Source organism: Malaclemys terrapin, chromosome 8, assembly GCF_027887155.1.
Source record: "Malaclemys terrapin pileata isolate rMalTer1 chromosome 8, rMalTer1.hap1, whole genome shotgun sequence".
NCBI lineage: Eukaryota > Metazoa > Chordata > Testudines > Emydidae > Malaclemys > Malaclemys terrapin.
In genome coordinates this window covers 9,748,221-9,763,197 of record NC_071512.1, presented here as the reverse complement: position 1 = coordinate 9,763,197, position 14,977 = coordinate 9,748,221, and the positions used below count along the sequence as shown (strand labels likewise).

Sequence of the window (14,977 nt, the reverse complement as noted above, 5' to 3'; positions counted from 1 at the left end):
CTTTTTTTCTTCACCCATCAAGATGGAGACATCAGATATAGGGATTTATAATGGAAATGCTGACAGAACCACTGCTAGAGAAGTAAGAACACACACTGCTTTAATGCGTGTAAACAAACAACTCTTTCTTAAAGGGGTGTCTGAATTCCAATGGATTCTAATTATCTGCTAAGACAGATAGGGAAGAAGAAAAACACTGATATAAAGAAATTCTAGATGAAAAATATCTATGCTGTAATTTCAAAAAGTTTCAGCTTTTGTCTTTGGGAGGCGGTATGTAAAAGATAAGGAAGAAAATAATGAGCTTTTCTTATTTATATCTGAAGTTTAGAAGAGACATATTGTGAGCGAACAAAAGATGTTCCATAAAAGTGTGTTAAAATAATTCTCTGGGAATGAAAGAAGCGGCAAGGTATTAAATAAGCATGCCGTGTGGTCTAGGCTTGAGGCCTGTTATTAGTAAGATTTGAGCATTTCAGCTTTTTTAATGTCATTTAATCTAGTATCCCGTAAAATTCAATCTTAGATTCAAACCCTGCATCAGGACTTTGAAGGAGGGGGCTTCATGGCAACTTTCTCTGTTGATGTATATTATCTCTGTCTAATCCACCAAAAACATCCACTTATTCATATCCTCTCATTTAGAATGCATATTTGAATTTATGGCATAAGTATGTGAAGTTTCAAAGTGAGTATTTTCCCTTTGACAGTGTTATATTACGAAAATTGTTTTAAAAGGCCCTCCCAAGGGGCTGGTTGGTATTGATTCATTCTAGAACACAAAATACACACTCCAAGTCATCTAGAATATCCATAGCAGAGCGTACAACTGACCCACCAACTCTCCCCTACTGCTGTACTCCACTGAAGCTTGCTTCTGTGATCAGATTCTGATCTCATTACACCCAGGTAAATCCAGAACAACACAGAAATACAATACAGCTACACCAGCATAAATGAGATCTGGGGAACTCTTGACTTCATTAGTGTTATCCTGATATAAATGAGACCAGAATCTGGCCTCCAAAAATCCAAAGCCAAATTAAAGAGAGACAGAGACATTCTACTTGATTTACATTCCAAGGAAGTGTCTGGTGGCTTCTCTTGGTAGGAGGTGGCAGGTTGGAGACCTGCAAACAACAGCAAGGCTAAAACAGCAGAGAATAAATTTTATGCGGCTGTTTTATTTTCCCCTGCAAAATATGAATGTTATGCAAAACACATTGCTGTAGATTTGCTGACAATAAAAATGGAATCATCACGCAAGTAGGGTAGCAAATTCTCAGGGGAACACTTTAGCCAAAATACTCTTTTACAATAATTTCCCGTAACTGAGTGAATAAATTAATTTGTGAATTTTCCACGAATAAGCTCCACAATTTTCCTCCCCTCATATAATTTATTGATATCAATATACATTTAGCAACAAAAAACAGAGCTGATTTCCCTTTGCAATAAAACAATTTAGAAACATTTATCTGGTCCTTAGGGATCGTTCTAGACAAATGCAGCTCAATTCATGAAGCTAACAAGAAACACTACTATCATGCATGATCAGTGAGCTACACCAGAGGAAAATCCCAACAGATAGCAATAGAAAACATAGAAGAACTTCAGACAAATGCAGGGCCCAATTTTGTGCCCCCTTTGCTCATCTTAAACAGTACCTTTAAAGCAATAGGACTAGCCTCAACATGAGTAAGGAGTGGTAGAATCACTTGTGAAATTTCTGGGTGAGGTTCTCTGGCCTGTGTTACGCAGACACCAGAGTAAATGACCATAATGGTCCATTCTAGCTTTAAAAATCTATGAATCGGTCCCTCAGTAATACCCCCGCTATGCAGTGAGAATTTTTTTTCTTTATTTGCTGTAGCAAGAGGAAGAAGGGGATTTATATTTCTCTATGGAACTAATGATGCAGGCTCTGGTTTGGGGAGGGCTGAGAGATCTTTCCTTCATGTATTCCTGGAATGCAGACATGATAGTGGTGTAGACTGCAGCCTTATTATTCCTCCATCTGAAATTCTCTGTAACCTGCCTTGCTCTGATCTCCACCTGTTTTGATGCAGGTGATGTCATTAAAAACCAGCACATTAAAAATTCCACATTATATGGTTGTGGTCTTTTGATTATTGTGTCAAACCAATCGTATAGCTTTCTTTGACAGGGTAACAAGCCTTATGGGTAGGGAAGAAGCGATAGATGTGGAATATCTTGACTTTAGTAAAGCTTTTGATACTGTCTCGCATGACCTTCTCATAAACAAACTAGGGAAATACAACCTAGATGAAGCTACTCTAAGATAGGCACATAACTGGTTGGAAAACCATCCCAGAGAGTAATTAACAGTGGCTCACAGTCGAGCATGCAGGGATCAGTTCTTGGTCCGGTCATTTTAAATATCTTCATCAGTGATTTAAATAATGGCATAGAGTGTACACTTATAAAGTTTGCAGATGATACCAAGCTGGGAGGGTTTGCAAGTGCTTTGGAGGATAGGGTTAAAAATCAAAATGATCTGGACAACTGGAGAAATGGTCTCAAGTAAATAGAATGAAATTCAATAAGGACCAATGCAAAATACTCCACTTAGGAAGGAACGATCAGTTGCACACATACAAAATGGGAAATTACTACCTCGGAAGGAGTACTGCGGAAAGGGATCTGGGGTTCATAGTGGACCACAAGCTAAATATGAGTCAACAGTATAACACTGCTGCAAAAAAAAAAAAAATCATTCTGGGATGTATTAGCAGGAGTGTTGTAAGCAGGACCCAAGAAGTAATTCTTCCGCTCTATTCTGTGCTAATATGGCCTCAACTGGAGTATTGTGTCCAGTTCTGGGCACCACATTTCAGGAAGGGTGTGGACAAATTGGAAAGAGTCCAGAGAAGAGCAACAAAAATTATTAAAGGTCTAGAAAACATGACTTATGAGGGACGATTGAAAAAATTGGGAGAAGAGAAGACTGAGAGGAAACATGATAACCGTTTTCAAAGTTAACAGGTTGTTAAAATAAAAGGTTGTTACAAGGAGGAGGGAGAAAAATTGTTCTCGTTAATCTCTGAAGATAGGACAAGAAGCAATGGGCTTAAATTGCAACAGGGAGTTTTAGGTTGGACATTAGGAAAAACTTCCTGTCAGGGTGGGTAAGCACTGGAATAAATTGCACAGGGAGGTTGTGGAATCTTCATCGCTGGAGATTTTTAAGAACAGGTTAGACAAACACCTGTCAGGGATGGTCTAGATAATACTTAGTCCTGCCATGAGCGCAGGGCACTGAACTAGATGACATCTTGAGGTCCCTTCCAGTCCTATGATTCCATGATTAGGGCAACAGGACACCCTAGGGGAAATAAACAATCTCCCTGGAGTTTTTTTTAGGGAACTGAAAACATTTAAAGAGACTGGCATATTTGTGTCCTGAATGATCCTATTCTGTATTTGGCATCAGTCTAACTTAATATTTAGAATTTGGCCATTCTCAGGCCCCAGTCCCACAAAACATGCATATAGCTACCTTCACACATGAGTAGCGTGAGAATGGGATTGCACGTGTGTGAAGTTACTCAAGTGTGTAAGTGTTTGCAGAATTGTGTCCTTCAGTGACCTCATTCTTATCCTTGTACTTTTTTATCATAGAACTACTCTGTTGTAATCAGATTCCAGTTTCCTCATTGGGTTTTTGGGTTGGTGGTGGTTTTTGTTTAGCAGTAGAAAGGAAAGCCATGAAAAACTACCCTTAACATTTCCAGAAACTAATCTATCTTTCTTTCTTAACAGATTGTGATAATGGGTTTGAAATTGGTCTTACCATCTTAAGAATAAATATTAGAATTATAATTGCTAATGCTATGATATATAATTTGCATTTATTATAGCTAATAAAACAGGTAATTAATTGAGCAGTAATGGGTTAAGTCATCAGGAACTTCAGCTGCAGAAAGATTTATTGCTGTATTCTCAGTAACATCTTGAATATAAAGAACAGGCTGTACAGAGAGGGCCTTCAGTTCCAGGACAGTTTAATCAGGGAGCATTCCCCGTTCCTACTCAGCTGCTTTCCGTTGCATATGTTTTGCACAGTCGGCATAAATTAAGCAATTGTGTGTATGCCTTTTTCATAAAGGTGAAAAATATGTACTTCTATTCCCCATAGCCATGCATGAAATAAGTACTATAGAGCTCAAGCTAAGCCAAGCCACATGTGTATGCATGTCCATGCATTTTCTAAATCAGAAGGGCAGGACATCATACAACCACCAGGGTGCATTGAATTTCAAAATGGGCCTGAGATAATGTTGATGGAATAGGATGTAGTCACAGGATAATGGTCTCCTGCTGCTAGATTAAAGCCTGGGCAAAGCGGAGCCCTTGCAACAAAAAATAAGCAGAGGCAAGAAGATATTTACGGTATTTTCAAAGTAGGAGGCATTTATCTTGTAACAACATCCTATTCCATTCGCTCTGCTTCTATTGTACCAACATAATAAAAGATGCTGTCATTTTGTTCAGTGGATTTTGCTGCAGAAGCTACGTTTGTCCACGGCATTCTGATTGGGTAACATTACAGACTTTTAATCAATCTGTGCATTTCAAAACGTATTGTGTCACTGCAGCTGGGTCCTAAACACTCTGACCTACTTTTAAAAAAAAGGAAAAAAATCAGAATCTCTCTAATAAAAATCAGTGTTGTTTTATCATTAATAACATTTTAGTCGTGGGTAGGGTGACCAGGTGTCTGGTTTTTGTCCGGTCAGCGGTGCTGCGGTGCTAAGGCAGGCTTGTCCCTACCTGACCTGGCACCGCGCTGTGTTCCGGAAGCAGCCAGCAGGTCCGGTCTGCACACTGCCCCCACCCCAAGCACCGACTCCGCACTCCCATTGGCCGGTAACTGGCCAATGGGGGTGGGGGGTGCCTGCGGGCGAGAGTGGCGTGTGGAGCCTCCTGCTCCCCCCACACACACACACACATACACACCTAGGACCTGGACCAGCTGGCTCCTTCCGGGGCGTGCACAACGCAGTGGCAGGACAGTCAGGCAGCCTGCCTTAGCCCCCCCGCTGCAGCGCTGACCGGGAGCTGTCCGAGGTAAGCCAACACCCAACCCCCCTGCCCCAGCTGAGAGCCCCCTCCCACACCCTAACCCACTCATCCCCGGCCCCACCCCAGAGCCCTCACCCCCCCTGCCCCAGCCTAAAGCCCCCTCCCACACCCTGAACCCCAGCCCAGAGCCTATATCCCCTCCTGCATTCCAACCCCCCAGCTCTGAGCCTCCTCCTGCACCCCAGAGCCCTCACCCCCACCCCCTCCTGCACCCTGACCCCCTGCCTCTAACCGCAGCCTCCTCCTGCACTCCAGATCCCTCAGCCCCACCCCCCCAGCCTGGAGCCCCTCCTGCACCCCAAACCCTTCATCCACGGCCCCACCCCAGAGCCCTCACCCCCACCCCCTCCTGCACCCTGACCCCCTGCCTCTAACCGCAGCCTCCTCCTGCACTCCAGATCCCTCAGCCCCAGCCCCCAGCCTGGAGCCCCTCCTGCACCCCAAACCCTTCATCCACGGCCTCACCCCAGAGCCCACACCCCTGCCCCAGCCCAGTGAAAGTGAGTGAGGGTGGAGGAGAGCGAGCCATCGAGAGAGGGGGAATGTAGTGAGTGGGGGGCGGGGCCTCAGGGAAGAGGCGGGGAGGGGTGGGGCCTCAGGGAAGGGGCGGGGCTAGGGTGTTCAGTTTTGTGCAACTAGAAAGTTGGCAACCCTGGTCGTGGGTTAGTCCACTTTATCTGGCACCTTGCATGATCAGCTCTTCTTATTGTTGTAATGTTCAATGTGGGGAAAAGATCTTTGGATCAGGGAGGACAATTGAAAATACATTCTTTGTTAAAAGGAAATCAGTGGTACAATACATGTAATTCTAACAGTAAAGGCAATGAACGGTAAGTACATTATGGACCTGCACTTTTTTATTAGCACATTTATGAAACAATAGTTTTCCTTAGTTGCCTCCCTTTGGATCCAAAGCTGCCCAAGCCCTATTGCCCTAAAGATCTGGAATCTCCTGATTTTCAAGATATGCTGCAAAGCCCATCTGTTTGCTCAGGCTGTTGGATGAGGACCGAGGGTCTGGGGAAACTGCCCAATTTACTTATCTTCTTACAGGGGGGCCTATTTTAATTTTTTATCATTGATTGGCTAGTGGTCCCGTTACATTTCTGGATTTGGCTACATCGCTCAGTGGTTATTCTGCTTTTATGGAGAGGGATTTTAAACAGTTGTTCAGGCAACTTAGAATCTAGCCCATAGATATATTTTGTATGAATGATTAAAACCTTCCTCATATGAGGAGTCCCGCGGAAGAGTGCACAGTGAAGAACTACTCATGTTGGTTAGGGGTGATCTCTCACATGCAAAGTGCTGAATGCTCTCAACTCCCTTTGGCCCACTCTTGTGCGGAGTGGAATTTCGTCTTTGACTCAGTGCAGCCCATTAACTTCATTGGAAGTTGAGAGCAGTTAGCACCTCCCGGGACAAGGTCATTAATCTGTACTGCTGTATGAGTGATATTAGCTGTAGCAGTCCGTGATAAACAGGTCGCAGAGACTAGCTTGATTTTAAATTAGAACTGCATATTTGAAGTATGGCAGTGTTGTCTAGTGGATAGAGCACTGACTGGAACTTAGAAGACGTGGGGTCTATTCTGAGCTCCGCCACTGGACTGGTGAGTAACCCTGGGCAAGTCACCTCATGCCTCAGTTGCCTCATCTGTTAAATGGGGATAATGATACTTTGAAAAGTACTTTTAGATCTACTGATGACAAGCACTATATAAGAGGTAGGTATTGTTATTAATTAAAAATCATAACACCTTTAGTAAAGGATGAATTTTTTAATCTGTCAAATATTAGTATGGCTAAGTGTGATTTCGCCAATGTACATTCCTGTTTTCTTGCAATTACAGTGCAAGTTGGAGTTTCATGCTTGTACTTCTGACAAAACTATCGCAGCGCGATGTGAGGGGCCCTGCCCATGTCTTCCAGGACAAGAAAGCCCAAAACACAGGGCTGAGAAGACTGGTGAGTTCAGCTGTTGCACGCAATGTTAAGTGATTTACTGGGACTGCTTTGTTTTTAAGAAACCTTGAGATATTTTGTTTCTACCACTTGTTTCAGGAAGTGTTAAGAAAGTTATGTTGTCAGCTAGTGTATGACAAATCATTTTCTAAACATAAAGTGCTTTCTTATTGAACTCTCAAACATCTTAACCGAGTGAAATTGGCACCCACTTTATAGATGGTGTCATAGAATACTTGTGCTCTCGCTAATCATTATTAACAAGTATTATTTATTTTGAGTGGAAAATACTAAAGGCATAAAGTAAATTCCTCGATTCATATGATGGGGTTGCCTGCCCTTAAAGGGCCAGAGGCCTGGTGCTGCTCAGCCCCATACAGTTAGCTCTAGACGTCACACTTGGGATCAGGTGTATGATTTAATTAGTAGAACCAACTGGGTATGGAGAAATGGATTCTCCTATAAAGAGCAGCAGAAAGTTGCAGAGATGGGGATGCTCAGGGAGACAGTACAGAGTCTGCTGGGAGTGAGTAATCTCCAGCAGGGAGCCCTGAGTCTGCAGGGAAAAGGGTTCCAGGTAGGGAAGGCCTGGGAGATGCCAAGCAGGGTAGAGACTGGGAGAATGGCCTTGATAGGATTTTTGAAAACTTTATTTGGGGAATAATTTTATTATGTTAATAAATCCAGCCCCAAGGAGGGTTGTGCTACCCCAGAGAAGAATTGTTTGGTAGTTTGATTGAGATAGCCCTGAAAAGTGGGGAAACTGAGGCAGGGCTGCCACAGAGTGACATCAGGCCACAAGGGGTCACTTGGGAGGCAGTTGGCCTGATGATATTCTTATATTAGAAGATAATATATGAGACTTGAATGTTCTCTCAAGGCGGCCTTTTTCCTTATAAAACTAGTACTAGTAGCTGAATGGGGGTTATGTGACAGATTCAGTAAGGAGGCCTAAAGCTGTACAGACACAAGTATTTGAGAGATTGGCTGGTTGACGCTGCAACAGTTCCAGTACAGTAGCCAACTGATGCTGAATTACCGTATAGAGAAACTTAAAGGTAAAGGTCCCCACGTGGATGACTCTTCCCTCTGGCTGCCATGAGATCCATGCCTAGATCTGAAGACATCTGCAAGTTTCATAGGCTAATTCCTCTCAACTCAGCAATCGTGAACCATATAGGAATGGTCCAGTGTGAAGGGAATTGGTGCTTACAAACGGAGCTTAAGTCCTATCTAACTATGAGACAGAGATGGCAGGGCAGCAGCAGCAACAGTGCAAGCTTCTCACAACTGCCCTGCCAATGTGCTTCAGCCCTCTTCTGGAGAGACAGAGCAAAAGGAGCTTTCTCTCTGGCTGTGACCCCAGTGGACTTTTTTTTCTTAACAGTGCAGCTCCACACGGGGGAGCAACAACAGCGGGGCTGCAGGTGTCCATTAGCATTTTAATTACACTGTTGTCTAATCCTCCTTAGAGGATTAGAGGATGTAGTTCTTAAAAGACCAACATAGGTGGCATCCTGTCTATAATATTGTTCCCCACTGTGCAGCTGCACCAGCGATAGTAACAATGGGAAATGTTAAGAACAAAATCATAGTGTAAAGAAGGCCTCTGTGGTCTTTCCATCCTCTGGCATTTCTGCTGAGATTGCTAACAAGGGTGCTGGTTGTAATGCAGACACCTGGCTGGTAGGAACTAGGCTCTGGACTGCTGCCACCTATTTTCGCACGAAGCCACTGAAAAGCCAGTGCAGAAAGCCAGCATTAGGGCTTCCCTGTAACAGAAGCCTCACATTAAGAGTTTATGCACTGCAGAGAGCCTTGTGCAGGTGCTAGGCAGCAGGGTGAATTTCACACTGAGGCTCTGATCCTGCAGAAAGTTAACCACATGCTTCATCATTAACTTCAGTAAGACTATTCACAGGCTTGACATAGAGCAGAATTGAAGTCTTGGTGCATATAGCCATAATTTGCATACATAATTCCCCCCACCCCCCGCGCGCACACACACAGAGATGCCTATTCAACTACACACGAAAGACCAAATCCTGCAGTACTTTCCTTTATGCAGGCAAAACTCAATTTGAAATCAGTGGGAGTTTTCCTTCCATAGAGACTATAGGATTTGCCACATAAAACCAGAATCACTTGTACTGAGACTGCTCTGTTTAGCAATACTCATATTACTGCAGTTTTTATTTTTTGAAAATTCCTCCAACACCACAAAGTAAACTTACACATTTAATGACTGCTCTGGAAAGATTTATCTTCTTTCTAGAACAATGAGGCATCATTCTCCAGCTAAGATTTTGAAAACTCAGCTTTATTTCCTCTTTTGGAAGGCATCAGTATTTTTTCTGCGCATCGGATTTGATGGACTACCAAGGATCAAACTTAGATGAAACATTTTAGCTGGTGAGATTCTGTAATACAATGTATAATTTCAATATTGCTTTATGTGGCTTGAATTATTTGTTTACAGAATACTCACTGATAAATTCATATTGTCTTTTTCTCTTTCACAGACACACACACTTGTCTTCTAATAATCTGCTCCCTATATGACTCTTCGTTGCCCTTATCAGATATAGTATCAGATTAATAAATCTTCAGTGACATTTTAAGCTTACAGTTTCATTCAGACAACAGAAAAAATTCTAATAAACCTTATCTTGATAAATCCGGTTTGACAGGATGTATGTATTCTTCCGTCTAGACTATTGTTTTGCTTGTCTTTCAAACTTTTTAACTCCGCATGCAAAGCATTAACTTTAGGGCTTGGGTGATCTACACAGCTACTTTTCTGACTGCTGCTTCCTGGGGCCAAATTCTGGTTGACAGTGAGCAGTGAACTGGTGACAGCGGTAAGAATACATTAGATTAGTTCAATGACTGCCTTGATTCTGACCCACCCAGAAAGGCATGGAGAGAGCAGTCTGTGGGTCTTCTCTAGTTAACGTGGGGGGATATGGCCACATGGGAAATGAAGTCAGTATGTATATGTGTACATGAGTGCTCCAGCACAGGGATAGTCTCCTCCTGCATGCACAATATGTGCAAAGGAACTGCTCATAAGGCAGGCTACAGGTATATATTAGTGCCACTTTTGCAGCATCTACGTGCTGGTTTTTGTGGGCAGAGAGGGTGGAAATCAGCTTCTCTGTGTTAGCCAGAATTTGACCGTTGGTGGGTTTATATAATTTACTGAAGCATTGAGCTACTGAGCAGGTGTATATTATTGTAGGTGTGCCCTGTGCATATCCTTGGAAAATCCAGGTGACCAAAAGCCATGAAGGGTGCTCCAGGAATAGATACAAATGAAAATATCATGAGAGTCATCGCTGGCACCATAATTTGAATGAAAGATTATACAGTTCTTTTTGACAACTGCTACTATATCACCGTATCTTTGGGTGGCAGGTTAAACAGATGTTTTCTTCTTAAGTTAACAGGAGCTCTGAAAATTAGCCAGTAGAAACTACATTTTAAGAGATGCAATGTTAGTCATAGCTGTCTAGAGTGTTTGTTTGTCTTTAGAGGCCTACCCTTCTGATTCTGCAGCCACTCCACGCGCCGAGCTTCATTGTACCACAAGCAGAGCAGCTGCACAATTTGGCCTTATGCTTATAAACTCAGAGAGCCAAACGGAACCATTGTGTTAGTGGGCAATCCTCCACGGCTTCACAAGAGATATAGGCATATCTCTTAAATTTTCCTCAAGACCCTTCAATGTGCCTATTACACCAATTAATACATCCTTGGATTTACCCAGTTTCTTACACATGACCTCTGACTTTGGCTCATTAAGGTTCAGGTCATCTTCAGCTCATCGTTTGTGTGCTGTCAATCTTTTAACAAGAGGCTCCCACAAAAAATGTTTCTGCTTGAGCATGGGAATAAGCCCCATATGCCAGTATCAATTATACCCCAGGTACAATTTTAGCAGTATACAAAAAGGGAATCTGCAGTGTGTGTTGGTCGTTCACTGGGTGGATAGTAGTCAGATCTGCTCAGGCTTGTGTGAGGATATTGAAGGCTTAATTGCTGACTTCAGAAGAGAGAAGCCTTAGTGCTTCTACATTTCATGGGCATTCTCCATTAGCTCAAGTGGTGGACACCTGTGCTTTTGCAGTAATATGCTCTGAGTTCTAGCCAAGCTAATACCCATGAGATGTATCTGATCATGACATGTAGACCAGCTGACTACCATGAAGCGTCTCTGGTCACAGAATCATTAGAGTACAAAAACAAATGGTTTTCTCTCGTTAATGGCAGTATTTCAGACTTTCAATAAAAGGTGCAATCTGAGTTTGGGGTTAAGGTTGGTGGCTGTTGTTTTCTCCCATCTTTATTCTGAGCAAGAAGTTGTTGTTCCTGACTTTTCCCTGGACATTGGCTTTCTTTGATGTGAAAGAAGAGCTGTATGAAGTCATGTATGAAAGATGAATGCTTTAGTTTTCTTCATGCACTACAATTATATAATTAGCATTATCCTGCTGTGCTGGTATAAACAGCAGAAAGATTCTCAGATTAATTTATTTTCTCAAATGGGGTTTCAGGCACTGGATTCATATAAAAGAATTGTGTTGACAGATGATACCCTATAGCCCGTTCCTTATTAGAAACCGAGTTTGTGAAATCCATTCAAACACAAGCATATTGTTAAAGAGAAATAGATAGAGACCTGAAGCTAATGCCTCACACAGGAAAGTGAGTGAAAAAATACTAAAGAGAATTACACTACAAGCGCTTCCAGCAAAATGGAATTGCAGCTCCTTGAATATTGCATAAACTTTTCTATACCTATTGTGCAACAGGGTTAAACATATGTGCTTGCGAACTTCAATTTAAAGGCAGCTTTGCATTAATCTTTACACATTCATTCAATCATATTCAAATATTATTCCATAATAAATTACTTTCAGAAATTAAAAATGTAAAGGAACATTTAATTTTCAGAGTACTGTTATTCTAAATGTCATGACCTTTTTTTTATACGCTTGTGAATGGAATTGGCAGCCGCATCAAAGAAAAGCAATCTAAGTGTATGTGCTCTGAGGTACAATTGACTGCAGTGTTTGAGATATATTTCCCTATTCTTCCACTATGCTCCTACAAAAACAACCCAGCTTAGAGAACAAAAATCAAGACCAATAATTACTTTAATTATGAAGTTCCCTTTTCAGTAGTAATAGGTATTACAAAGGAGTTAATAAAAATAAAACAACACAAATGGTAGGGAAGGAAAATTGCACCAGGCTAGTTATCTTTAATGATTAAAAACCAAGGATAGAGCTTTGCACTAGAAAGTTATCTCTTTGAAGAGATAGGAGAATCATAGTCTTCATTTTTAAAATTGAATTTTACTCAGTCTTCTGAGAATTGGAGCACTCGTGATTATTTCTAAAGCGGGAGCAGGCACTAGTGCTTGCTGCCTGTTTTTTTCCCCAAGACCCATTTAGATCTCTGAAGTTTATCAAAACACTAGATATGGTTCATTATTCACAGCAGCATTATGCTTTACAATATGCTTCTTGATAACCACTAATTTCCAACTCAGTTATCCAGAGATAAAAATTCATTTGTAATCGGCACTGAAGTTTACTGCCCTTTCAGAGAGTATGTTCCATGTTATCTAACACTATAAAACGAATAAAGGCAATATTTCAGCAAAAAAAGGGACTTGAAATGAGTAAATACAATTCTTAGTGCTACTTTGTGACGGCACCTATTTAAGACATTAAATCCTCTCTGTTTGTGGTTTTCATGTAAATCTCTCTTAAAAACTATGCATGTATTAGAAATTAGCCAAGGGTCCTTATGAAGGTGCAACTTCGGTTAACATTAATAGATTAGACCCCTCCTCCCCCAAGTGAGCCAAGAATTTCCGAGAAGAAACAGTAATGGTCTTATTTTTCCGTAGGCCTTACTTCTTCAGAACCTACTGATGAAGGAAGAGAGTTGCATTGAACACACAGTACACCTCTACCCCGATATAACGCTGTCCTCAGGAGCCAAAAAATCTTACTGCGTTATAGGTGAAACTGCATTATATCGAACTTGCTTTGATCCACCGCAGTGTGCAGCCCCGCCCCCACAGAGCGCTGCTTTACTGCATTATATCCGAATTCATGTTATATCCGGTCGCGTTATATCGGGGTAGAGGTGTATATCCCATTAAAGAATCAACACAGTGCATTAATGGTGACGTCTCTTGGCAAATGTGAATTCTTAACTGCAATCTCTGTACTCCAGAGTCTTCTGCTGCCCGTACACATTTGTAACTCCTATTACTTGCGTGCATTAACAGCACAACAGCCCCCCAGGATGGGGTGAATATTTAATGTGATTGTGTCTCTTTCTGGTTTTGTCCGCCTGTCATGTTTTCTAGGAAGCACAATTCCCTATTCCAACATACCAGTTCTGATTTGTTTCCATCAGATTTGCAGATCTACTGGAGTGTGAACAGTTGCAATAATTCAAATGAGGGTCAGCCCTGTATGTGCATGATCAGCGGATTAAGTCTTTTTGACCTTGCAAAAATGCCCCCAGGAAATGTTATTGTCTTGGTCAGGGAAATGAAAGGTCAATAGGCAGAAGAAAATTTATATTCACTTTTATCGTTTCCGAAAAGGAACTGATGAAAGCATTTCAAGTTACAGGAAATAGAACTTGGTATGCTATATCAAGTATCTACTTCTTCTCAACTAGTACAGGTTAGAATCTAGATTGTGGTATTTACCTATGAGGCCTGGGAGGGTGATGGTTCAGAAGTTCAGTACCCCTAGAAGGAGCATCAGGGAGCCTGTGCCTTGGGCTCATTCATAAAAGTCATGGCCCATTCCCTGAGTGGATGATTTGTACTATTTCTGATCCCTAATTGGTTAACTCTTATATAACTAAAAGACACATCCTGAATTTCAAACACTACAATTTAGGCTCAATCTATAGGGCCCTGCAGTTCGGACTACAGGGGAGTGAATAGCCATGTGCACCAAAGTTTTGTGCTGTAACTCCCCTGTATGAACGCTACAGGAACAAACTGAAAGGTTCCTAGTTTGCATTAATGTAGTCCAGTTCATGCCCACAGCATGCATGCACTGCTATTCACGCCCCCATAATCCAAACTGCAGAGCGGTGTAGACAAATGTATCACACTGAATGTAGCACACTTAATGTGCTTTCAGCAAATATTGCAGCTCAGAAGTACCTATTCACAAGTCTTTGTGCCTGTAAAGTTCCATCACTTTAATGTTTGTGAAAAGTAAAAAATGAATCATTAACATGGATTAATTGAAATTAATTCTTGAATTTGAATTAATACCTGTGGAAATGTTTCTCCCCTTGGCTTTAGTTTTGAGCCAAAATTTGATCTGATACTTAAAGTTGGGGGCAGTTTTTTAAGCAAGACATTTGAATAGAATGATTTCAAACTCTTGGAATAATAAAACAGAAATCCTGCTCATTTTCTAATAATCATAATAACTTTAAAACCTTTTTATCGAATGTTTTAGAGTTTTACAATCATTAAGCCTCACAACAACCTCTGGAGGTAAATTGTATTATCCCCATTTTACAGCGGGATTAACCAATTAACAGATAAGCTTTGTGAGTTGCACAAGTTGGACAGTACTTAGTGTAAGAGCAGGGACAACCCAGATTTGTTCTGTGCTCTTGGCTTTGACACACTCTGGAGTTGAGTGGAGAGTAGAACTATTGATCTATTTGTTAACTCCAAAATTTTCAGTCTAACAGGTGTAAGTCTATTCTGATCACAAGGTTGAATATTTTCTTGATATGGGTGGTGTATTTGGAATCTGAGATGTACTGGTATATGTTCTTATTAAGAAAAACAAAAAGAAGTCTCTGAGTGCTGACATTAAAATCAAAACTCAGCAATGTGTGGTTTC

The 14,977-nt window shown here is 41.5% G+C and overlaps 1 protein-coding gene across 2 annotated transcripts in view; it reads left to right on the top strand.

The window, feature by feature from the left end:
* Positions 1 to 14,977, top strand: part of SPOCK1 (SPARC (osteonectin), cwcv and kazal like domains proteoglycan 1) — a 495,316-nt gene that overhangs the window by 385,548 nt on the left and 94,791 nt on the right. For both annotated transcript variants that reach the window (XM_054038315.1, XM_054038316.1), the window contains exon 6: positions 6,959 to 7,073. In XM_054038315.1, coding sequence (XP_053894290.1) covers positions 6,959 to 7,073 — 115 coding nt within the window. The remainder of the gene's footprint in view (positions 1 to 6,958; positions 7,074 to 14,977) is intronic.